The sequence below is a fragment of the Pomacea canaliculata genome, linkage group LG14 (genome assembly GCF_003073045.1).
Source record: "Pomacea canaliculata isolate SZHN2017 linkage group LG14, ASM307304v1, whole genome shotgun sequence".
Lineage (NCBI taxonomy): Eukaryota > Metazoa > Mollusca > Gastropoda > Architaenioglossa > Ampullariidae > Pomacea > Pomacea canaliculata.
Window position 1 is genome coordinate 5,514,431 of NC_037603.1, and position 24,745 is coordinate 5,539,175.

The 24,745-nt window shown below is 48.6% G+C and overlaps 2 protein-coding genes across 2 annotated transcripts in view; one reads left to right on the top strand and one right to left on the bottom strand.

Moving 5' to 3' along the window:
* LOC112555387 (26S proteasome non-ATPase regulatory subunit 1-like) overlaps nucleotides 1-24,745 on the bottom strand; it is a 169,596-nt gene that overhangs the window by 105,912 nt on the left and 38,939 nt on the right.
* LOC112555389 (alpha-2B adrenergic receptor-like) lies at nucleotides 9,910-24,742 on the top strand. Its single transcript, XM_025223759.1, has 2 exons — nucleotides 9,910-11,152; nucleotides 23,650-24,742. The coding sequence occupies exons 1-2, from the start codon at nucleotides 10,726-10,728 to the stop codon at nucleotides 24,717-24,719; spliced, it is 1,497 nt and encodes a 498-aa protein (XP_025079544.1). The 5' UTR covers nucleotides 9,910-10,725; the 3' UTR covers nucleotides 24,720-24,742.

The following is a 24,745-nucleotide window of genomic DNA, read 5'->3' on the forward strand; positions in this document are numbered from 1 at the left end:
GTTGTGATGCCCAAGAGCTCGGCACACGACACAGGAGATGCAATAACAATAACAATATAGTTTATGAAGTGCATTTCCGTGCGAAGAGGCCAGCTCATCTACTACCATCGCTGCACACGCCCCCGCGCGTGCACTTCAGCTGACCTCGTCCATCACACCCTGACACTCTTTTTTGGGAGAGGTCGGCAGGTCGCAGTTGTAATTGAGGGTCGCTGAGCGAGCTGTTTCCCGTTGCACGTGTGACAAGAAAACAAACCACCGACAGCTCCATCGGCGGCACGCGTGCAAGGCCATCGTAGACGACTCTTCAAAGCGCTGCCGCACGACTATAAACACCGACCGCGCTTTTCTTTAATTCGCACGCCAACTCCCCCCGAGCCCCTCTCACACTCCCCCCAACACACACACAAACGCCTGCACGCGCAGCACAATTGCTTCAGAAAACAGTGGCCGTAACATGAGCTCGACATCTTTTTCAGTATCAAGATGGTGTCACGTGACGTGAAGGGCTGGGAAGAGGGGGTCATTCTGAAGTGAGCACACAGTGAATCTCCTGCGCTTGCACTGAAGTGGTTAAGTGGTGCTAAGGTAAAAGGCGAATGTGTCAAAGTGACAATTGAACAGGTGACGAGAGTCCTGTTAGGATGCGGCTTGGACGGTCAACGTGACAAAGTGACTGGAGAGTGTGGGTGTGTGGCGAACTTGACCCCTGCACCCTTGTTGAGACAACTTGATAACTGGGTAGGCAACATCAAAACGACCAAGCATTCTTTACTAAACAATAATACCACAACATTCTTTAGAGCAGGGGTGGGCAATTAATTTTCCCAAGGGGCCGGATGAGAAACTGGAATGGTTCTAGAGGGCCGGACTAATATAGTTAACTCAGTTTTACCAATACTGTATATATAGTATATTTACTGGTGGGCGGCCAGCGGGCGGGCCGGTCAGAGACAGGAGGCGGGCCGGATCCGGCCCGCGGGCCGGCGTTTGCCCAGGTCTGCTTTAGATGATAGGAGTTTTTTTCCCTTGGATACTTAAAACATCATTCGCGGGACACACAATGATCAGGTGAAAAGTTTGTCTGTTGTATTTGGTCAAAACTTTTTTTTTTTGCCAGTGTCGGCGTCGGTTATGTTTTAAACGCCGCAGACTATGCACGCCAATGCTAATGACCAACTGAAATCGCAGCCTCTATACATCATATACAATCTACTCATGCTACATTTTTCAAAGATTACTTTTAAATTTCCCTCAAACAGCAAGGCTATCAGCGCTCTACACAACAAGTACAAATATTACTTCAGTGAAGACCCTTGCCTAGGAAAACGAAACAAGACAACAAGGTGACTGCTACTACGAGCTGATATTGCTTCACAGGAACCATCATCATCTCTGGACAAACATCTGACGGGAGGAGAGCACAATCTGGGGGAGTAGGGTGGAGAGACGGGGAACTGTAGACCCTCGGGCCCAGTCTGCCGCCCAGTACTTAGACATGCAACTCCTCCTCTCAGCTCGCTGCGGCTCCTCCACTTGCCTTCCCCTTATATCCTCCCTCCCTTCCAACACACACACACCTCAAATGTGTTTCATCTAGGTTTCTTAAACACAGCTCACAGATATTATGTAAAAATTGTCTGTGAAATACGGCAATAAAATGCCCTCGGCGGCAGCATGTTACAAATAAATTTTGCAATCACAAAAAAGTCTTCAACATTGCAATAAGAACAAACCTCTCACAGAAATCAATAGACACCCAGGGTTAGCGTGGGGGTAAGCTGAGGAAAGGGGCAAACTTGCAAATTCAGCTGTCAGGTTCATCGCTCATTCGGAAAGAGGCTTCTGTTTAATTTCACACACACTGCGCTCATCCCATAAACCTGACCAAGTAAAAGCGGATGGATAGAGGGAGGGCTGAAAAACGAATTTAGGCATTTACACCTCCTCCTACCCGTAACCCCGGCAGAAAAAAAAAAAGATGGGCAACGAAACCTTCTCTGGCAGCTGTAAGCGATGACCTGTCATTTTGTTGCTTGTCTAAAAGCACTTTCTTCCGAAAGAAAAGATCGTCCATTTGAGACTGCAAAGCACTACAATGGCTTGCAAAGAACCTGTGTGGTTCTCAACCCCTTGCCCCCAGCTCAAGAAAAACAACAACAAAAACTAAAACAAAAACTGTTCGCCGTGGAAAGAATGAGTGTGGGGGATATTGTATGACCTGAGACCATCACATGACTTGCTACTGGTCTCTGTAGGCAGAAAGAAACCAGAAGATGAAAACAACTTCGTAGGTATTTGTGGATCTCTCCACCTTCATTCCTCCTTTCCCCGCATCTTTGTTTCTCTCTTTTAACCGTCGTGTAGCTTAATTGCTTGGAGTGTTTTGCACGCTTTTCGATTACCTAGCAGAACGTGTGCACGATTGTCGATTTAAAAAAAACAACAAAGTCTCACAGAAGCACAACCACAGGCTCAAACGTGATTCCTGGACGTGCATGTGCGGTACTTGGCTTTGGCAAACAGAAGGCACGTGGCCTGCTCATCCAATAATGCTGCCGACAAAATGGTGATCGTGCACGAGAAAGAGAGCGGGTGGGTGTTTCTTATAAAAGATTACCCACCATAGGCATGGAATTAGGATGGAGGAGAAAGCGCCATTATCTCTCCCGTCCTGTGCATGGCTAGTGGACACGTGTGTGTGTCTGGCACCAGTCCCAGTAACTATCCACTGTTAGCACTTGTTTGTGCTCGGGTAATACAGTCGCACGCTGCAGCACGTGCATCAGCTGGCCCTTCATTTCAGCGCTCCTCAAAATGTCACAAAGTGTTTCTTTTTCCGAGTGGACGATGTGTGTCCACTAGACTCGTGAACCCTTACCCCTTCCCCGTCCTTTGCCCGACAGCTACAACCACCACCACCATTCTTTCATGCGAGTTGCCCGCCCGATAGAAGACTGCCAACCTCCATCATTTGCCGCCTGCAAAGACTCCTATCACAGCCCCACAACCCAGATCGACGGGGTTCTGTGAACATTAAGAAGACTTGGGCACGTGCTCGTACAGACGCAAAGAAGAACAAAAAAAGACAACCGTCTCACACTCCCCTCTTTTCCGTTATCTTGTGGTGTATTCCCCCTACTGACTTTGATTCATCAAGCCTATTTATTCACTTCTCTACTCTCTCTTTCTCTCTCGCGCATGCACACACATACACACGGGGAATGCTATTTAAACGCTCCTGCGTCAAACATTAACCACAACAATGGAAGACACGATCGGAAAGAAAACTGAAGTTCACTGCGGACCACAGTTCTCAGCTCTATGAAAGTCAAACTGTGGTGGAAAAGGAATTTCTTCCACCTAAAGGGCTTGAGAGTGGGCCAGAGAGCAATGATCACGTCCAGCACCGCCACTCACCACACACAGACGAGAAAAAAAAAAGACGAGACTTAACGAGATCACGACGCTTAGAGCACTCATCATTTCACGAGCGTGAAAACGGGAATTTCTGAAATAACCCGAGCCACGTAGCCTGCTTTATTTCTGGATGACCATGGGCTTATCCACCAGGCTTCCTATAAGAAATGGGGTGGGTTTAAAAAAAAAAACGAATCCGAACTCTTATTTTGTGAGAACCTTATTTACGATCCTACGCGAGCCTCTGGCTGCAGCCCCGCATCTTTCGAGTAAATAGGGTTATTAAGCTCGGTAGAATGAACTCGAGCCACTTGAGTCCATCAAGTAGAAATATAAAAAGCGGTCTGGAAGCGTATTAAAATCAAATGGCCGGGTAAACAGTGGTGCTGACGACAATTGCTGTGGCGTGTGGGGGCAGTGACGACAGGGCGAGAGGTGAGGTAACCTGCAATGTGGGGCTTGTAATGAAATGACGATTCTCGCGCTGCTAAACGGTCCTTCTGCCACCTTCCCTTCCGTGAGAGTGAACAACAACATACTTGGCATCAACGTTTTTTACTCCTGTTATTTTACGACACTTTGTTTAGACATTTATTTGTTGTGTTTATTCCAATTTTTAGCACGCCAAAACGCATGTGCGTAGAGGACGAAGAAGAGAGATAAGGACTGGGAAGGGGAAGAAGTGAATGAATGTAGTGTTGTCGTCGTTGTTCTCTGTTTACCTCTTCTCTTTAGACACTGTTCGCGTTTTCTCTGTTCTCCTTACAACCCTCACTCTCCCTTACGTCGTCGTGCACATTTTTCAAGTCCGTAACCCATGGCATCGTTTCCGGCGGCGATAGGAGATCAGACGATCGATGAGGCGGGTGCTCTTGCTCGCCAAACTACGATCATCCGCCGCCCCTCCATACGACGCTCGCCGCTCTGCTGGCCTGCTTTGTCACCCCCGCCGTCTTCTTCCCCGCGCTCCCTCACTCCCCTCAAAAAATTACCTCCCTACACTTTACTCTCGAGGTTGTCCGCAAGCCTCGCCACTCAGGAACTGCCTCCGTGAGGCAGAAGCACCCTCCCGACGATCAAGGCCGCTCAGAAGCAGAAAAGGGTGGAACGGTGTTGTGAAGTGGGGTGGAGGGGACATCTCCGTGGGTTCTGGAACTTAATCACCTGCACAAGGTTGGCTAGTGACCAGCAGCAAACACTACAGCCATGTGATGAATACGGAACTCAAAGACCCGGGTGGGAAACAGACCGAGGAGAGGGAAGATCACACCGACTGGTTAGACGGGTGGCCTGTGACTGCGGTGCCGTTAAACAGCGATTTCAACCTGCATGCATCAGCGGCCTCCATCATAAATGCTTTCTGCTCTCTCAGCACCATTACCTTCCCTTCCCACCCTTCCGGACTCCCGCCTCGGTGAAGTGTTCCTTTGTCAGGAACCATCCTGGACTCTGCTACGGTCTGTGACATGGTCACCTCCTCGGTTTGTCTCAGGCTTGCTTTGTTGTCGTCACTAGCCAGCTCTCGTGTGAACACAACAACAACAAATCGCTGCACACTGTACCTTGGTTATTTGCTAGTTTATTCTGACAGTAACTGCGTTAAATGTCTGATGATTGAATAAAGTTGAGCGCAGGATACTACTCCCCCAAATCTCGGTAACTACCCTCCTCTTCTTCCTTCCGTTCTCAGGTCGCACATCTACAAAGATCCCCGTGCACATAAACAGGTCAACAACACGGTCATGGGTGTTGCACCCTGATTTGTTTATGCTAACACGGCTAAAAGCCAACAGGACAATATGGCTAATGAGGCTCAGCTGTGTACAAGTGTGACGCAACGAGTTTGACCTCTTTCTGTGCATAGTGATGTTTGCAGGCGCGTGTCTCGAGAATAAAGAAGCGAGAAAGCGGGGTTCGGAAATGACAAGATGCTCGGAAAAAGTATCTGGCTTACACAGCTAATAAAACAAACCTGCAGCATCCTAGACCTTCAATGGAAGATGACAGAAAGTTTTAATGACAGTTGATAGCCAGGTTCTGTGCGTTAACTTTCACGTTTGGACGCACTTCTCTTTAATATATTTTTTAACGGGTTCTGCATCGCTGTGGTTTGATTAAATCTCGTCTTTATCCCTGCTGAAATCCTCGGGTCCTTTATCATGTTAACCGCCCGATGATACGTCAAGCACAATTACAAAGTAAAACTCCATGACACGATGTCAAAGGCAACAGTACCAAAAACCGATCTTTGCCGAATGTAGGTTTTTTGTTAACATAATGAGCACTCCCTGATCACAGCGACAACAGGGTGTCCTCCATCCCTTCTTTCTCATCCCTTTACATTTGGCGGCCGGCCTTTGCTCGAGACATGACAAGGACTTTCAAAGAGGGAAAAAGTGCTTGAGGCCGGCAAGAGGCGCTGTGAAAGGTCAGCGCATGCGTGATGAGAGATTTTGCACGCTGGAGGTCTCCCAGCACACTCTGACCTTCTCTAGAATACAGAACGAGGACAAGCTGTGGTACCTTTGAGGTACTAGACTGGAGTTTTATTGGTCAAGTTGGTTTTTGAACCCTGACGATGTCTCTCACAGGCAGCGATGTAACACTTGCTGGACAGACGGACACTACGGATACAGTTTCGGTATCTAGGTCAGGGAAGTAGTTCAACCGAAAAATTCCAGAATTCAGATGCAGGCTATTTTAATACACAGGTTGGTTGGTTGAGTTTTACACTGTTACAGTGACTAAGACTATATCGCGGCGAGAGAAGTTCATACGCTAAAAGATTCGGTTGTACTCAATAAGGTTCATTGACCCGACAAGTGATCTCACTTTGTGTACTTGAGGAACAGTGTATGAACAGCGTCTGAAGTTGACAAACATTTCTGAGAAACTGATAAACGAGAGAAAAATGGAAATAATTAGTGAGCTAAGAGTGGGATTCCAAGACTTCAATCTGAGTGGAACTATTTTTTTGGGGGTTTTTTTTTTGCGATTGTCATCAGTGTGCTTGGTGGACTTCCTTGGGTTGGGTCGGCGAAAAATTTAATTATCATTATTTATTGTTATAATAATATTTTGGGGTGGTTATGTTATTTTGTGCGCGGAATGGAGGGCTGTGACATCAGGCCACAATCTATTCAACTCGCCGACACGTTACCAAATCCAACATGGCGGCTAGAGGGATTGAGGCGGAGCCAGACAGAGGTTTAGTGTCAGATCAGTGGTCGCAGTGGACATAGTCCTTCAAGATCAGGGAGGGTTAGGAGTGAGGCGAGATGCTCAACAAGTCAACCTTGTGACCTCTTTTTTTTTTTTTTTTGGAAGGGGGGTGGCGGTAGGGTTGGAAGGAGAATCAATCTGTTGAAGCAGCAAGAGCAACAGAGGGTTTACACCACAAAATACCCGCAATATTTCCTGGGTGTGGAAAATACGGCCCATCAGACCGAGAATGCAACAGGCTTTTCGCACCTTGTGATTCTGTCTGAAACATTCTCTTTGCTCGACCTAAACCCATGGGCAAGAGGGTGTGAGCTGCGTTCAGACTACCATTCCCCGGTGGCAGGGTCAACAGAAGTCAACAGCCGATATCGTCCAACCCCGCCATCGTCTCCGGGCTGTCTCTCTCTCTGCAGCAATTAGAAAATTCGTCATCAAAGACAAAAGCAGGGTGGTGGTGGTATGTATAGGTGAAGGGTCAGTAAGAAAGGAAGACTGAACACAACATTGACATTTTCGACCTAACGCGTTGTGTTTTGACGAAATTATGAGCCGCGGGGAGAGGAAGAGGGAGATAGGAAGCACGGCAGACACCATGTCTAAACACGCTGAAACACTCGACATAATGGCCGCAAGAAGCGTTTTAAACACTAGTCAGCATTTCAATATATCCTCTTTATCGACTTTCAGCTGGCGGACTACACGATTTTCGTTTCTAAAACAGCCATAAATTGGTTAAACAACTGTTAAGACGAGCAGGCTATCTCACAGCCACCAGTAAACACCTGCCACATGCAGAGAACCTAAAGACGAGATCCGAACCCAAGCCCACCAATTTTCAATGTATTGATAACAAGTGCAAGCCGTTGCGCCACCGGTCCTCAAGGTGAGTGGGGAAGAAGAAGAAAAAAAAAAAAGAAAGAAAGAAAATGCCGACAACTGAGATTCCTAATCCGGCGGTGTATCAAACGATCAAGCTGCAAGCACGACATTGGCGCGAGACCTGGGCCAAGAAAGAAAAAAAAAAAAGAAAAGAAAAATAACTCCAGCTGATCAAGCCTCGTTCTGGGAAGCAGCGATAAACTCGGTTAGATACGCTGCAATAATAATAAATACAGTTACTGCGAACACACAGGCACGAGGATGGTGCGACCACGTGCAGGATGGCACACACTGGTGCGCGTGCAGCCTCCCGTACCACGTCGGTAAGCGCGCGCCGGCTCCGTCCTCCTCTCGCACGCGCGCCTCATACCTACACGCTTCGCCTCCTCACCTCCCACTGCACGGCCGCCGCCTTCTCACGCGCGATGAGAGGGCGGAGGAGAAACGCCAGCAGCAAATGCCCACGACACTTCTCAGCCTCGGCGCTAGCAGCAGCTGGCAAGAATCATTGGACTGTTATCTTCATTTTCTTCCATTTTTTTTTTCTTCTTCTCTACTTACGTCGTCGTCGTGCAGGAGGCAATCACGCCTCCCCCTTGTCCCACCCTCCCTTCTTCCATTTCCAGGAGATTTGCGCTGGAGTTTCTTTCTGTAGACGGGTGGAAAAAAAAAAACATTCTTGAAGATGTTTACTTCCTGTTGCTTGATGAAAGCGCGGCGCGGAGAAAAGGGCGAAGTGATGGGTTATTGCTCTGGATGTCGCAGACGCGCAGAAGCAGGTGTAAGGTGTGTCTAGACTCGCCAACCGAGCTCCTCGTACCTGTCGTGCCGTGCTCCCGCTGAGAAAACAACAAGGAGGTGTGACAAAAATAAGCAAGAAGTCGTCGACGACTGGTGACGATGTAAAGTGATCGCAGGCTCATTAACGGCAACGACTTGGAGAGAAAAAAAAAACCAACCACCTTAATGTATCCGCTTCCGCTAGGTTCTGGCCACGGACAGCGCGTGCGCTAGAGAAGTGTGTGACTGGCTAAGAGGAGGAGAAGAGGAGACAGCCACCCGACTGCTGGTCGCTGTTGTCGTCGGGGGGATCCATACAGTCTTTGACTCAACGCCAACACAAAGTGGGCGGTCAGTGCTGGGGGTGTGACGGTCGGGTTCAAACCTACGTCGAGTCCACGGTGTTCTTGCAGTGTTGTTGACGGCGGGTTTGGACCCCTTCCGCCCTCACTTCCTCCCCAGCGTGACGTTGGCGACGCCCGCCTGTGACGTTTCAGGAAAACGGAAAAAACACGTTACACACCCCCGTTAGAAATGCCTGCAACAAACAGTCGCAGCTGATGTCGAAACGCGGGGCGGGGACCAACAACTACGTAACAGTCCTGTCTCTTTATCTTTGTCTGCTCCTCCCGTCCCTAGACCGTTCAGCCATCAGCTGCCCACCGGACTTACGGCGTTCCACGTGCGCGCATTAATCTGCCGCCGTCGAGGCTGCATCGCCGATGACTGGTGATACGCCTGAAATGATATGAGATAACGGATTCCAGAGCAATCACAGCTGTATGCTAGTCCTTTGAACATCTCACGCTGTGATAATTTATCTCCAAACCACTCCCTGTTTCCGGCTTCGGGGTAGGGGTCGTGCACCACACGTCTAACCTCTTGTAGAAAAGAAAACCAGTTACAGCATATGTTTACATAACTTCGGTCCAACGTTGCCCTCATCCACCTACCCGCCTCCTCCACACACATTCTCATCTGCATGGAATAATACGAGCGTCCTCGCTTCTCGGTTTCAAGGCTGATGTCTATAGACAGTCGTGTCAAAGACAGAAGGAGAATAACATTCTGATATCAGGCCTGGCCAGAAAAGAGAAAATGAACTCGCTGTAATGTTTCACTTCAGATTCTGTACGGAACTTCAAGACCCAGAAGCCTTCTGCTTCCCAAGTGACTGCACACCTAGCCGCTGGATGCTGGGATACCTGAGAGACAGCAGCACCTGAGCGGACCAAGCCGTTACCAGGAGTCGTTAAAGCTCGCGACAGTGTCTTTGTGAAGGAATGTTCTAGTCGTCTTCCATGTCCTGCGTCCTGGGTGACACGTCTTTGTGGAGTATTGTCAACCCAAGATGGATGATGTGGCTGACATGTCACATCCATTCGCTACGTCACCGTCAGTTGGGGCGAGTTTGTTTTGATACGCTGCGTGACAGCGTTCGGCAGTGAGGCGTGACATCGTCAGCAAGACATCATCACAAGATTTTTACAGGGTTCAGCGGTGATTGTCTTGACACAGGTCACGTGACACCGTTTGGACACCTATCGCGTAACGGAGATCGGCTGTGACTGTCGCACGTAAACATGGCAAACTTCCTGTGATGTTCACGCTGTAGTGATTCTTTTCAACTTGTTATGTCACATATGCGCGGCGGGTTTTCCCCCCTAAACTGCGCTGTTTAAAGCCCTACAAACATTCTGTTACGTGTCACGTGGTCATAATCTACTCATTCACGCAGTGTGTCACATCTGTGATCACTGTTTGTCTTGGCGACAGCAGATCTCATTACAGGTCACTTCCGGAAGTCAGTGGAGTGACTCCTGCATTCAGCAAACAATACTACTCAATACACAATACTCATTAATGTAGGGCTCTGAGCCCACATCGTCCCCAGCCCTCGCACACATCCACGTTTACTGCGTTTCCTGTACAAACCAACGAACGACTGAAAGTGTCATGGTCTGCTGCACATCTCGAGTGACAGCTACAGCCAGCATCCCTAGTGACTACTTTACTTGCCATTTGAGTGTCATGCGCCCCTCAATACATTTCGCTGGCCCCCCAACTTTCAACTCCGCTGAGGATAGTACAACTCGGACAGCATTCCCAACGGGTGTATCGCCATGGATTTCGGTTTCGGCGACGGATAAACCGCGCTGCAGTTGTCACATAAATCTTCTTAACCTCTCCAATCGCGATTTACTACAACGGACGGAGGTCCTACAAGACATCAAGACGCTGATGCAAGTTCCAGAGTACCGGCTCGACACCAAGCGATACATCTGACTCAGACAGTGTACGGCCAGCCCACCTTACACTTATCTGGCCAGCACCAAAGACAGGTGTGGAGGATGATCGTTTCCCGCGTCTTCTACGAACTACAAAAAGTTTCTTACCAACCGATGGCTTCCACGTAAACAGTGAATGCAAAGAGCGCGCGTGACCTCGCCATTAGGTTCACCAGACTCTGTGGTGATCACCTTCCTCCCCCGCTGTAGTACAATGGTCGGCAAACATGTCCACCAGGTGTCTAGCAAGTTCCCTTCCAACGGCAGCGACCACTCTCCCGTCTTCTTCATCATGGCCAACGCCAGCTTCAACGCCAGCACCTCCAACAGCTCCTGGGAGGAGGTGGTGGCCGAGCACGAGGAAGGCGCCCTGAAGTGGGGGGTGCTGGGGTTGCTGCTGATTATCGTGTGCTCGGCGGTGGGCAACGTGCTGGTGTGTCTGGCCGTGTGCTGGGAGCGCCGTCTGCAGAACATGACCAACTACTTCCTCATGTCCCTCGCCATCGCCGACCTCCTCGTCTCCATCGTCGTCATGCCGCTCGGCATGATTGTCGAGCTCTTTGGTGAGTACTAATGGCCTCGGCTTTCTTCTCCATGTCTCTGGTTCATCCTCCCTGTTCCAGTATTCCTTCCTTATCTTGCTTCTTCATCTACCAATCATAATCATACGCAGCAGCTTCCAAAAATTCTTCCAGACTTCTCCCCACCCCTTCACTTACTTCCAAACACAGATCCCTGCAGGGATCACGTGATCGTGAGAATCAGCAAGCACGCGCAATGCGAGTAAGAGAGAGATAAGGAGGGTGAGAGTAAATATGGCGACACAAAACAGATCCGTGACACCCGCGACCCAGACTGATGGCCTATCGTGACAATGTGCAGAGGTGGCTGCGCCAGGTCCCGTGACACCGCAATGATCCGGACCACCAGACAAGCAAACACGAACAGCCATACCTTGTACACGCTGATTCTCAATTTCCAGCAGATGCTGTTGTTTTTATTTACTATTTTACCACCAGGAAGACGGCGACCCTTGCTTCCAAGTTTGGACTTGTTACATCATAATAATTACTGATATTGTAAAACGCTTTTCCCCTTGTAGTTGAAGCTACAAACAGGCCGACCGACAGTCAAACACGAAACATAAGCATGACACTCGCTGATATGGACAGACAAGGTTGTATGCATGTGACTGCTTGCTTGTTTTTGGCATCATCCCTTGTCACGTCTAGTGAGAAGCGGGTGTGAGCGGGACACGAGCCCACGACACCCAAGCCTGACTGTGATGGTGACGGGCTCCGAGCCACCCCGACACCAACCGCCGCGTGCCAGTAATGATTCTGCCAAAGAGCACAGCGGTGTTCGTCTTGGCTTGCGACTAATCTCCCCGGGTCACAGAGGGCTGGAGAACTTCCAGACATCCCAAGAGAAAACAGAACTCGTTTCAAACATCCACACACATTAAAACGTTTGTGATGTTAACACGCTATGCCTACATCCAGGAATAGGCTCGAGACGCTTTGACAATAGCCAGAGAAAAATACTCGGCAGCGCGAATGATAAAGGGGAAAAAAAAGAAAAAAAAATAGACAGAAGATGGAAACAAAAGACGGAATTGCAGAATTTCAGAAACATCTGCTCTGCAACACATCCGTCGGATGCCACAAGGTTTTCAGCCCCGATGTTCGTGAAAAACATCTTTCTTGCTTCATTAGAACATTCTCGGCGAAAACATTGAAGTGGAACTCGACGAGAATGAAGAGTGTTTTTGATTGTTTTGTACTCTTGTTCAACCTCCCCACTACTCTCTCTCATCTCCGAATCAAGACCACACGCGGCCATGTATTCAAACATGCGAGCAGAAGCAATAAAAGATTTTTTTCTTCTGAAAGCACGATAGTTGGAGATCACTACTCAGCAATGATAACATGGGAATACGGGGGTAAGTGTCACGGGGAGGAAACGGCTCTAGACGGCTCCATCTTGGAGGTATGGTGACTGTCTCGGAACTTGTCTCCGAACCAATTACCCACAATCCATCTGTCAAGCATGGGAAGAGCGCGCCGAATAGCGACAAATCCCCAGTTAATGGAAGAGAAAAGGGGGAGAAGAAAAGCGGAAGAAAAGTGATTTTTGCAGCGATTGTGCACACGGAGCTGTGTGGTGACCAACAACCCGGCCTGCCACAATCAATACCACAGCACACACACTAGGCGCCTCCCGCACACCCCGGTGCACGTGCATCGCGTCCGCACGCTCTCGTGCTTGTGTGAGTGAGAAACAGAGATGAGTGAGCGAGAGAGAGAGAATAAAGTGAAAAAAAATGATGTGCGGATGGAAGAAAAGAAAAATAAGAGAGGTAGGGATTACCTTACAGGTATCGAAAGTGGAAAAACAAATAAGAATTCAATCAATATCTTATTTGGCTGTAACATAATCAAATTTTAGTCCTACCTATGGAATCTGATCCTTGTAAGAATTCAGCTTGTAGAAAAGTATTCTTGCGGTTACCTCTGTCGTCTGCATGATCAAGACACTTGAATGACACATCATCATTATTATCATCATCATCATGGCCATGGCTAGCAAGCTTCCCCCTTGATCCCGGCTACTGTACTAGCACTTAAAGCCACTCACACAGGACTGTCAACAGGAATGTCCGCACGCACATGCACGTGCACGCCAATTATCTGACCCTCGCACACACACACACACCGCCCTTCATCACGTGTCCCACCACGAGTGGACAGGTCTTGGTGAATTAATTATTTACACTGCGCAGGGGGAGAGAAGAGACTATTTCCTTCTACAAAACTAGATGACAAAACTTGACATCCAGTCCCTAATAATCTTAACATTTTTTAGAATCCCCCTAGGATCGACATGATCGATAGCCGCTGTAGACCTCTCTGTTTGATGTCGCCATATCCCTGTTATCATTAAGGTATGACTTCAGCTTCCCTGCACGCGCTAAGGTCGAGAACATTATCTACGTACCAGCTGCGCACGTGTCGTTCGCTTACAGTCGTGCCAATCGTCAATATCAATATCTTGGGTAAAGAAAATGAACATCTGTGGCAGATGATTGGCCTCCGGTACCTTTCATAATTTACCGTGATGGCCTGAGATTCGCCATCGTGTCCAAGTCGTACACCATCGCGCTTAGCGAAATTAATAAATATTTTAAAAGGCCAGCCATAGAATATGATCCGCTGTGCTGGCTTTCAGCAGCGACGATGAAAAACTCGCTGAAGATGACTCACTAGTCTGGCGTAAAAAACAAAAATATGGACAAGCGATTACTAAGCTGGTCTCTGTCTGTCTCTATATATGTACATATATAGTAAAGATTGTCCGAGTTGCAGCTGACGTCAACACAGACATCAGCATACAACAACACTGAGAGAAGAGCGCCATGACACCACGCACGCGGGCACGCGCACGTCTGCCCTCAAGAACGACAAAGCTCACCATCTGCAACATTCTACTATCTGCGATATCTTATGAAGCGTAAGCCAGTTCCAACACAAGTCTTGAAAGCTTTTGGCTACAAAACATGGTTTTGTCTTCGGTACCAAAAGATCTCATTATTCAAAGGCCACTTCAATGTCGGCAGATTCAAAACTCCCCGAAATACCTGTTGTCTTTTTCCTACTCCTCTATGGATGGGGAGGAGGGAGGGGAGCGCAGCGTGTGCGAAATGGAAATGGCAAGATGTTGAAGCCTTTCTGCGCACTCAGCGGGTTAATGTGCCAACATTTTAATCACAAAACGATCAACTGCCATTTCTGAAACATTTTAAAGGTGTTCGGCATGTGGCCGTTTCCTTTTTGCTCGTGGTCTGCGCCCCTGGGTCTGCTACCTTACAGAAGTACCTGGTTCACAAGGTTCCCGCTCTCTGAAGGTGGCTGAGAACTTAGTCCTGATGTGCATCTTCCCTGATGTTGTCCTTCACTCAGTCTGGTCTGTAACCGGTGCAACATCTACACCAAGATGCTGCTGTCACATCAAACCTTCCTGCACTTAAGGCCAACCTACTGCACAGTTTTCATGTGTTTTTGTCCAAACATATTCGATTGTAACTTTAGATGAACCTAAAATCTGCTCCAACGAGCAATTGATCGTTATCTGGGTACAAAAAGTTCAGATCAGTCATTAACAAATCGATATAAATCACTTTACAAGTGGGTGTGCATGCCGAGAAAAAAAAAAGAAGTAAATCTTTACTCCCTTAAAAACGAGGTGGACATTTCTTGTTGTTTTTTTTTAATCGATACATGTCCGACCCCGGCAGAAGAGAGGTGGGTGGCTGACACATCGCAGGGAAGATTTACACTGGCAGCACATTGCTCAAAAGAGGAACAGAGGAGCTCTTCAACTATTAATTGTCACAAGACGAAGGTGTTCTGGCTTGTTTGGACAAGAAGTGAACGCGAATTTCCTACGAGCAGAGGGTTCACAAAAGACTGCTTGTCCCCAGACATTTGGTGATGCTATACATTGCGAGTCCTTAAGGAGAAATGAGTTAATCGGAATAGTGCGCATTGTAAGCTCCTCCCACCCAATGCCCGTCTTCATAAAAGAGAAGGGAACAAAAACAAATGTAAATGAAGTATCTTTAAGCCTTATCTTTCCTACAACTCGTGAAGGGGCTTAACGACTGCTGCTCTCTTGACTACCAGATAGTTGTTACAGGAAAAGCTGCAGTCTGGACTGAAGAATAACTGATAATGTGCACTAAACGCGCCTTCCACCGCACTGATCTTCACCTCAGCTACTTCATCACCCACTACCACAATCACTTATCATTCCCAGATAAAACTTTTCAAAATACCTGCGCGGCTCGTTTAATCGATGAAGGGTGTTGTTTTACCGCCCTAACGTTCTACGGGGCGGTGCTCCCACCGGGATGTACATGAAACCCGCAAGCAGGCAGGCAGAAGGAGGGGCGGAGGCGGCCCCATCGTTCATACACGCGCTCATATCTCGTCTGTTCGCTGCTTCAATCCTTCTGAGTAGCGAACGAAGCAGCCCCAGGAGCGTTTGAACACGATGCCTTCGCACCTCCGCGACTACTCCACTCTATACTTCGGATGTCTTCAGCTCAGAATTAAAATGTTCATATTGGTGCAGCAAACAAGGAACCAGCATCCCTCTCATCTCGGTAGTCATCTTTTTTTTTTTTTTTTTTGGCTTCAGCGCAGCGCAAGAGCGAGGGCGATCACGATGGCGTTGTACTTAGGGCGTCAAGTTGAGAAGATGCTGTCGGAACCGTCCTTCCGCTCAGACAGGCTTCGCTCCCCTAATTCTTTGGAAGTCACGACCCCCACCACATCACCACCAGGACCACCACCGGCAGCAAAAACAACAACAGAAAAAAAAACGCAAGCTCAGACAAAACCCTCGCCATTACTTTCCACCCTCCACTAACCACGACAGACGGGTGATGGACGTCCGTACGACTCAGGTACCTTCACTTGACCAACAATGGATCACTATATGTATATTTTGATTAGCATGGGAGACGAATGCGTGAAGAAGCGACCAGGTTGCCCTTCCTTGGCTCTTTTCAGCCGCTTAATTCCGCCAATCATCTACTATAATGGGCGAGGGATATTATTGCTATTTTTGATTCTTATGCTGAAGAGGTTTATTAAAATTGCTATGTGTTCGGTGAATAATAAGTGAACCTCATTCTTGGAGACAGAAATTAGCAAAGGAAGGGGGTGGATAGCCTGAATTAGCAGGATATATATATATAGCGGCACTTAGTGCTCGAATGCATCTTCAACGGAACAAAAACCCGCCTGCGCCCACGCAGTGAAGACTACTCATGACAATGCCTCCATCCGACACCTCAAGCCGCTGCGGAGGAGGCTGAGCACTAGTCACGTGCACTAGAGAAGCGTATGACAATCAGCCACCCGCCCACCACCTCTCTGTCTACCACTTCCCTTTGACAGCATCCAAAGCGTCGCCTGTTGTGGTGAGGACTCAGATGCCTTCCAACGGCGCAAACGAGACTTTGCCGGGGGAGCAGGGCGCGCTGGGTCGTGACCGGGCAGCCAATGACGCCAGTGATCGCTGGCCTCGCTCTGGCTCTCCTGGAAGCCTTCTCTCGGCACACAGGATTTGCCGGAAGCACGACTCTCTTCTTGCCGCTTCTCCAGGTTGGTCTGGTGATTAGATGGCAGCGGACACACGGGAAGCCCCTGTAATCACTCCGGCCTTTCCCGCATCTTCTCCTCCTCTGTCCTATCATTTCACTCGCTTTCACTCTCAACCGCTTAATACTCGCTTCTGCGTTTGAGCTAGTCAGGTTACGGTAACGATGTAATGCGTCAGTTACGTCATCACGAGCATGAACTTTGGAGATGAGTGAAATAGTGAAATAGCTCTCCCCTCTCCCCAAATAACCATTGCACGCTACTTCTCCTCTTTCATCCGCAGCTTTGATTGACTGCATAAAACATTGTAAAAACGTTTTCCTTAAAAAAAAAAAAAAAACGATTTTTTTCAAAAAAAAAAGACCGAGGAAATAAAACATGGCGAGCTTCGCAAACTGTACCTTTCCTGTAACTGTTACATTTAACAGCTCACTTCTCAAGAAATATCACTGACTGGTCTTTACAAAGATCTTCAGTCAGATCGACGAGAATATCGCAAACGAGAATTCCCAGGATGATGCACGCTCGTTTATTTACGCTCCTTCATGACAGCAAAGCAAACTATGCGAGTTTTCATTAAATTAAGAACATTATATCGCCCATAAATAACTCTTATGGTGTATTTAATCAAAACAACGCTTATGCGCACCTTAGCCTCGACAGGTTAAAGCACTTCTCACGGACAAATGCCATCGAATGTTTGACCAAGTTTCGAAAAGATGTCGATCACAACAAAATAAGGCCGCAGTGACTTTGGGACAAATGCTCGAGACATTTGAAACGTTGGTCAACATGGTCAGCAGGGTCCAAATTTGTTTGCTAATATCCGTGAATACAATGGACTTTGAACCACTTCGGAAGATTGAAGCTTCGGCACTTTGTGCTGTTAAGAACTTAGTGCTTGGCGCGATGTAACAGCCACGACCGTTTGTTGCGCGCGCGTGCGCAACAGCAACTCTGCCAAAACGTCGATGGACTTCTAGTATCGCCTGACAAATTGTTTTCAACTGAAATTTTTACACAAAGCAATCTATTTCAGACAACAATGTATTTTACAGCTAGAATGCGACCGAGCTACTTTAAACCAGATCAGCTATTTCACGCCTGCACAAAATTAGGGAGGAAAAAAACAACAGACGCGACAAGCTGCGATCACGTTGCTTGAAGTCCTCCCTCCATCCAGTGGACTCTGCGCCTACACATCGTCGCAAAGCTCGAGACGACAACTCCTCTTTCCTGCGTCCCTTCAATTCGGAAGACGACTACCGACTACAACAACGACGACTTCCCGGGATCTGCTGTACAGCCAGCAGCTCTTCAAGTCGCTGTCGGACAGGCAAGCAGTTTCCAGCTGCTCTCGATGGCAGGATCGTCGTGCCCTAGCAGACACTCGTGCAAAGGTTACCGGAAGACTAAGGCCTCGGGGCAGGGCACTAACTAGTCTCCAGCTTCTGGAAAGCGGGGGTGGGGCAGGAACTAATGACACTAATTACTGCACCTCCAAACGACCCAACTACACGCATAGCTGTGGTTGTCACTGTAGGTGCTGAAGATTTTGGGTGAGGTGGTTTTGCAGGTTAGGAAAAGGAAAGATGCAGAATGTCTGTGCTGTCGTTTACTAACTCCTCACTCCACGTTGACGGGGAGAAAAGTGATTAAAACTTGTGACGTTTGACCCTGCATGTAGCTGTCATCTGTAATGGCAACGCTTATGAAAAAAATATCAACTTCCCGCCTCTTATGTGCTCATCCCCATCTGTCCTCTGCTGCAGGAGCTCTGCAGGTGCGCATCACTAGTCCACCAAATCTTCCCGCCTCTTCAGGGGCTTAAGTCTTGTCCACCTTCTTCACACGCGCTCACCTTTCTGGTAATCATCTAATAGACAATCCCCCATTCCATATATACCTGAGGGGCAAGGGGGGTCGATAAACGACATCGCTGGTGTCACTTGCGTATAAGCGGCTGCCTTGGAAACCGTAGGGTAACATTTTTCTTTATAACTCGAGAGGAGCCTAGTGGTGATAGGGTTCCACATATAGCAAGCCAAGAGACCATCCTACTTTACCTGTAATTAGCCGATCATATACACCATGAAATCTGACCCACCCTGTCTGGCACTTGAGGCCCGAATATGACTCCATTCAGCATTTCTTCCTCAATAAAAGACAAAATGATTTTTAAAAGAACGCGAGGTGATTCGTCGTCGCCGCCAAGACGTAGATGTTGCCGAGGTGAGTATCGGCTAACACTGCCTGGCTTTTTGTTTGTTTCTAAGCTGGCACCGACCTCGACCGTCCGTGTGCTGCGTGTGTGTGTGATCTGCCGCAAATAGCAGGACAAGGCTCCGGCAGCTGAGTCCCCAATGTTGTTTTTGTTGTTGTTGCTTTGGGAAGGGGAAGTGCTTCCACCTCAAGGTGATTTCGCACTGTGGGGGAAGGGAGATGTGATTTTCTTTTAACTCTGTCTGCGTGTGTTTTATATATAGCTAGCGGCATACTACAGTCTTCGGACGAGCGATGCCGGGGTGAAAAAAAAATGGTCGAGACTTGGGAGCAGGTGGTCTCAAAACAGTTTAGGAGGCCGGCAAGTTCCTGCTCATCACGTGACATCAAGGACATTGTGCTTCTCACGACGTGTCCATGTCAAGGAAGACAGAAAATAGACCCAAGGTGAGGATAGGATGGTGGGAAGAAGAAGAAAAAAAAAAACCAAAGCTATCTGCCATTGCTCGTTATCTTCATTTCCGGACGCTGATCTCATGGCGGCTCCAGTGAAGTTACTTCGTGGTTCCTTGGAACCTGGAGGGAGATGGGGTCAACAGGCCGATAGTGGGGGTCAGGGAACAGCGCCAATCGAGTGTTGCTGAAGTGGGGCCCACCCCAAATGTGGTGTCTCTTGGGCTGCCGTCGTTTTATCTACAGTCTAGCGACCACGACATCTCCACTCCACAACAACCTCTACATCGATCACAACTGATCACTGATCGTTGCCAGTTACTTCCATTCCAGTTTCCTCCCGCGCCGTTTTCTTTCAAGTTTATGGTAACCGGGAACATTTTCTCGCATCTGACAACTGGAGTACATCCACACACCTGGCCTATAATACCTTGATCACGGCCATAATTCTACACCTTTCCCTTTAAAAAAAAAAAAGTATTTATCTTTTGTTTACCTGTCCTTTCTTCGCTGACCTACCGATAACCTTGCTATGATCTAACACATGCACGTATGTGTATAAAGCTGTGTCCGCATGTAACACCCAGCTCCCATGGTTCTATGAGATGCTCTCGAATGTTCGGCGTATTGGTCCACCCATCCTATACAAAGGAAGAGCTGTTGCGAGAAGGGAGGAATGTGCGCATCACCTCCACCGTACTGCACTCTCCGACCTCCGCACGCATCCCACAACAACGGCTTGTATGATGAGTATTTTGTCAACAACAAGGCTGTGTGCACCGCGACACCTCGGCATGGGCACAGAGACATTTTAATCAAGCTGTCAGGTGGATAAAGCCAGGCTCAGACTGACCGACTAAGCCGACTGCCACACATGTCTGGAGCAAACACACGACAGACTTTCCGTGCGAACGGGATCGTATCTGCGTGTTTTCACAGATTCGCGATATAAGACAGCAAGAAAGCAATTTGTCTAATAAAAAAAAAATTACAAAAGAGGAATCTGAGGAATGTAGAGACATTTTTATCTACTGCTTTCAAGGGGCTTAGTAGATTCGTCTATCTGACATCGCCGACAATGTGACTGTCAGGACTGGACGCGCACTGATGCTACTTGATAAACAAATACTTTATTTCACACACATTTCGTTCCTCAGTAGGTCTCGGTCCGTACAGACCAACCTGCATCTCTTCTGTCTCAATAATAAAATAAATAAACACACAAAATCACAGCCGTGATTAGCGGCTATTAAAGAGAGTGTCGGCAAAAAAGAACAGGAAACTGCCGTGCCGCTACGCCTACTCCGTCCATCACACAAACGAAACAAGGCAGTTCTTAATCGGACACATCGACGAACACTTCAACAAAGTTGTTAATTTTTTTTTTTTTTCTTTGGCTAGTCTAATTAGTCCCAATGGCTCTGGGCAATGCAAAACGGAAGAGGAAATGCATTTTGATGATCTGACCGTGAAAGAAGGAAAGAAGAAGAAATGTGGCTGCTGTAAGGTCACGAACCCTTTCTTACGAGCTAAATTTAGAAGGGAAATGGACTTAAGGAATCGCGATTAACTTTGAAAGCTCCTATCGCAAAGGGCCCACGAGTGTGGGTGTTGTGGGTGGTGGGGAGAGAAAGAGAACAAAAAAGAAAAAAACCCCAGAGAAATCAGATGCTTTTGCCAAACCAGCCCCGCACGTGCATGCCAAATTGGTTTCATTTTATGATCCTGTGCCGCTCCGCTACCTTTCACCCTTCGGATTAACATCAGTTTACGATACCGCCCACTGGCCGCCATGATGGACTTGCAAGCTCCTGCTCTCACCTTCCTCCTGTCTTTCTTTCTCTCTCTTCCTACAGCAACCAGTTCCCTTTGCGGTTCCCCTTCTATCCCCTCTCTTCGCTTTACTTCCGGTTAGTTTATTGAGGAGAGCGGAGTGTTTACCTTCCAGTTCTAGCGCACGTGTGCTCAAGGTAGGAGCTATTGAAAAGCCCAGCGATCAACTGAATAACAGGCGATCGCTTTTTTTTTTTTTTTACAGAAGGTTCTTTTGCCACTACATTATCTTGCCAACAGTTCTTCCTGCATTCAATATGCACGGCATTGAAAGATGTAGGGTACACTAGCCAGCCATCTTACAACATGCTTCGTTTGTTTGTGTCTGTGTTTGTTTTTACAGCAGGCGTTTCGCGGCAAAAAAGAACAAACCACCACCAAAGTGGCGATAAAAAACAAACAAAATTGTGTGTAGCAGCGTATCACAGATGTTTGCAGGCCGGAGGCAATCACGCTGAATATCAGCTGAAATGCTACCAAGAACCGAACCACATGACCCCCATTTGCCCAAAAGGAACAGAGCTGTAACGGACATGCTTGAAAGAAGGCTGCTGGTGTCGATGATGGAGAGAGAGAGAGAAAAAAAAGAAATAAAACTGTACCCGAGCAGGACATTCGGTTGGCTTGCGAACGAACTGTGATTGTCTCCCGCTCTAAACAAGAATCTGAGCACCTGTCTCGGTTGACTTTATCGCACCTTCGCTTTTTCAAACCTTTGATTCATAAAGACTTAACTACCATCGACCTCCATCACCAACCTCACCACTTCAAACTCCACACACAGGTCAATGTTTTGACGGGAAGCTTGCTTCTAATGCTGAAGCCAGCTGCCCCGTTGTTTGCCGCCACGTGACAGAATCACGGCGAGTCGTCACGACAGGCGTCAGGGTAGCCACCCCGTTGCAGCCCCGGAGGGTGAGCACTGGCTGTCGGCTAACGCCGCGTTAACCGCAATTAGCGGCAGCTCGCAACTGCATTAGAGACCTCGGCCTGGCGGCACTCGGGACCATGGCAGCCAGAGTACATGCAACGACTCTCCTAACAGCCACCAACCGTGTGCGAGAGGGAAGTGGTCCGGCGGCCCGAGCGCTCGTCAGAGGGCGCTTGCATCTTGCCGCAAGGGAGTTGAGTGGATGAATGATGATGAGAGGGGTGAGTCGGGACTGGGGTGTGGGGAGGGGGCGTGTCTGATTTATCACGTTATTAAGACCGTTAGTGCTCAGCCCTTCCAACGTCCTGCAGTCACGAACGTTAGGACAGAGCCACGATGCGAGTCATCGGCGTCCGGACAGCAAGGTCCGCGTCACGAGTACGTGCAGCCAGTGGCACCCGCAGGCACGTGCATAAAACAACTTTCATCTCACTTTTCCCACTTCAACCTTCTGGCTTCAAACAGCGTAATACAATCGTGTGCGTGTCCTCTATTATTTGGCTGTTGGGGTTTTTTTTTAAGCCTTTGACCAGAACGAGTGTCGATCAGACCATGCGATAAACATACCGTAGTGATTTTTCTGGTAACAATTGATGCGATCATAATTATTTACTAGGCTGCAGGAGTATTTTTTATTTCCTTGCCGTACATAAAATGCTCGTGGCATTAAAAGGGAGAGGCGGTGGTTAGGGTCTCCTAACAGCTCCCCACTTGTGAAAAACGAGCCTGGTGTCAGACCAAGCGAAATGATGGAGGAGCTGGTGATGGCGATGATTAAAGCAGGTCTGTTTGTTTGTGCATACAACAAGATGGTGGACCAATTTCAGCCTCTGCTCTGCCTCTGGCTATGCTTCCACCCCAAGCCCTGATCTCTACTCCTTCGGTTGTATTTCGGTTCTTGTTTCTTTTGAATCCCGTGAGAAAGGGTCTATAAGGACACTTTTGCAATTTCCTGGAACTGGTGCTCCCTCCTCCTGTTACTGCCATGGCGGGAAGTAGGTTTGTGTGATCAGTTTACGCGACATTTGTGCGATGGTGGTCGCCGCCAGATAGTGTAGAGTCCATTACACGACATCGCTAAAACTACGATCATCTCCACAGCAATTCCAGTATTTCGTCTCGATAATATGTTGACATTGTTTTTTTCCAAGCGACATCAATAACCGCGACGACACAAAATAACTGTTGTGCTTTCCGGCAATTTTGCTAAAAGCACGAGGGTCAAAATGCAGGCGCACACAAAGAACCTCTTAGAGCTGTAGCCGCTGGAGTCAAGCCTCGGCATGTCACACCATGTGTTTCATTTCTCATGTCTAAGGTTCTGTCACATGATCGTGTGTGTGTGTGCAGATGAATTTGTGTCATAAATTTAAGGACCTGACCTGCGAACACTAGACTAATTTATAAAATACAATCCACGCGATAACTAATTCTCCTGGTTTATTTACCGCAGGTTACTTCCCATTGGAGGCGGAGGTGTGCGTGCTGTGGGTGTCGAGTGACGTCCTCATGTGCACGGCCTCGATCTGGCACATGTGCACCATGTCCATGGACCGCTACTTCACCCTCAAGTACCCCATGCGCTACGGCCGAAACAAGACCAGAACCATGGTAGTCGCCAAGATCTTTTTCGTCTGGATCGTCTCTGTGGCCATCTCCAGTCCCATCTGCATTCACGGCTTCGTGGACCCTAGCATCGTCTTCACAGCGGGCTCCTGCGTGCCGGTGCTGAAGGACTTCGTCATCTATGGCTCTGTCTTCGCCTTCTACATCCCGCTGCTCATTATGATCGTCACCTACGTGCTGACCATCAACATCCTATGGAGGAACCAGGAGCTCATGACTCGTATCGGCCAGTCCGAGCTCAGGCCGAAGCTGGCGCAACTGACCGCCCAGTGCACCGGTGTCGCTCTGCCTCACATCCCACGCTTCATCAAGCCTGTAGACGACCAACCGACAACAGACAGCGGCGACCTTTTCGACGGCGTCCCCACAACAAGGACTGTAGTCAGCAGCAACGGCGGCAGCGGCCAGCCCATTCTGATGACCACCACGGCCATGCCGACCTTTTTCCCGTCGCGATCCTGCCCACCCCAGGCATCTCCGCTTGCTGGTCAAGCGGTCAACAACCGCAAGTCTCCACTCGCCGCCCAGAAAGAGTCCTTCAATATTTCGCCCCGCTACGTACGTTCGGCGAGCCCTCGGCATCTTCCGACCGACTCTGACAGCGAAGACGAAGAAGCGGACCTTCCCAGCACACACCTGTTGCAGTACAAGTCCATGTCCTACCGCTCGCTGTCGCGTAAGGCGTCCAACGACGACTTTTTCTTAAACATAAGATCCACAAATAACAGCCGCCCGGACATCCTGGCCCCGACAAGAGTGGCAGCTTCCGCCAGCGTGGCGAGCGCCGGAAGAAGTCCACGCACCTGGACGTCCCTAGCCAGGTGTTCTACCGCCGGGGACGGGTCGGTGGGCAAACCCTGTACAACGCAAAGTCCGACACGCAGCTTCCTTCTTTGAGTTGGGGGTCCTCCACAGAGGCCGGA

Bases quoted from the DNA above. Each gene is read 5' to 3' on its own strand.
- LOC112555389 (XM_025223759.1), top strand. From the start codon at position 10,726: ATGCAAAGAGCGCGCGTGACCTCGCCATTAGGTTCACCAGACTCTGTG. The intron at 11,153-23,649 runs GTGAGTACTAAT...TATTTACCGCAG, and splicing joins CATGATTGTCGAGCTCTTTG to GTTACTTCCCATTGGAGGCG.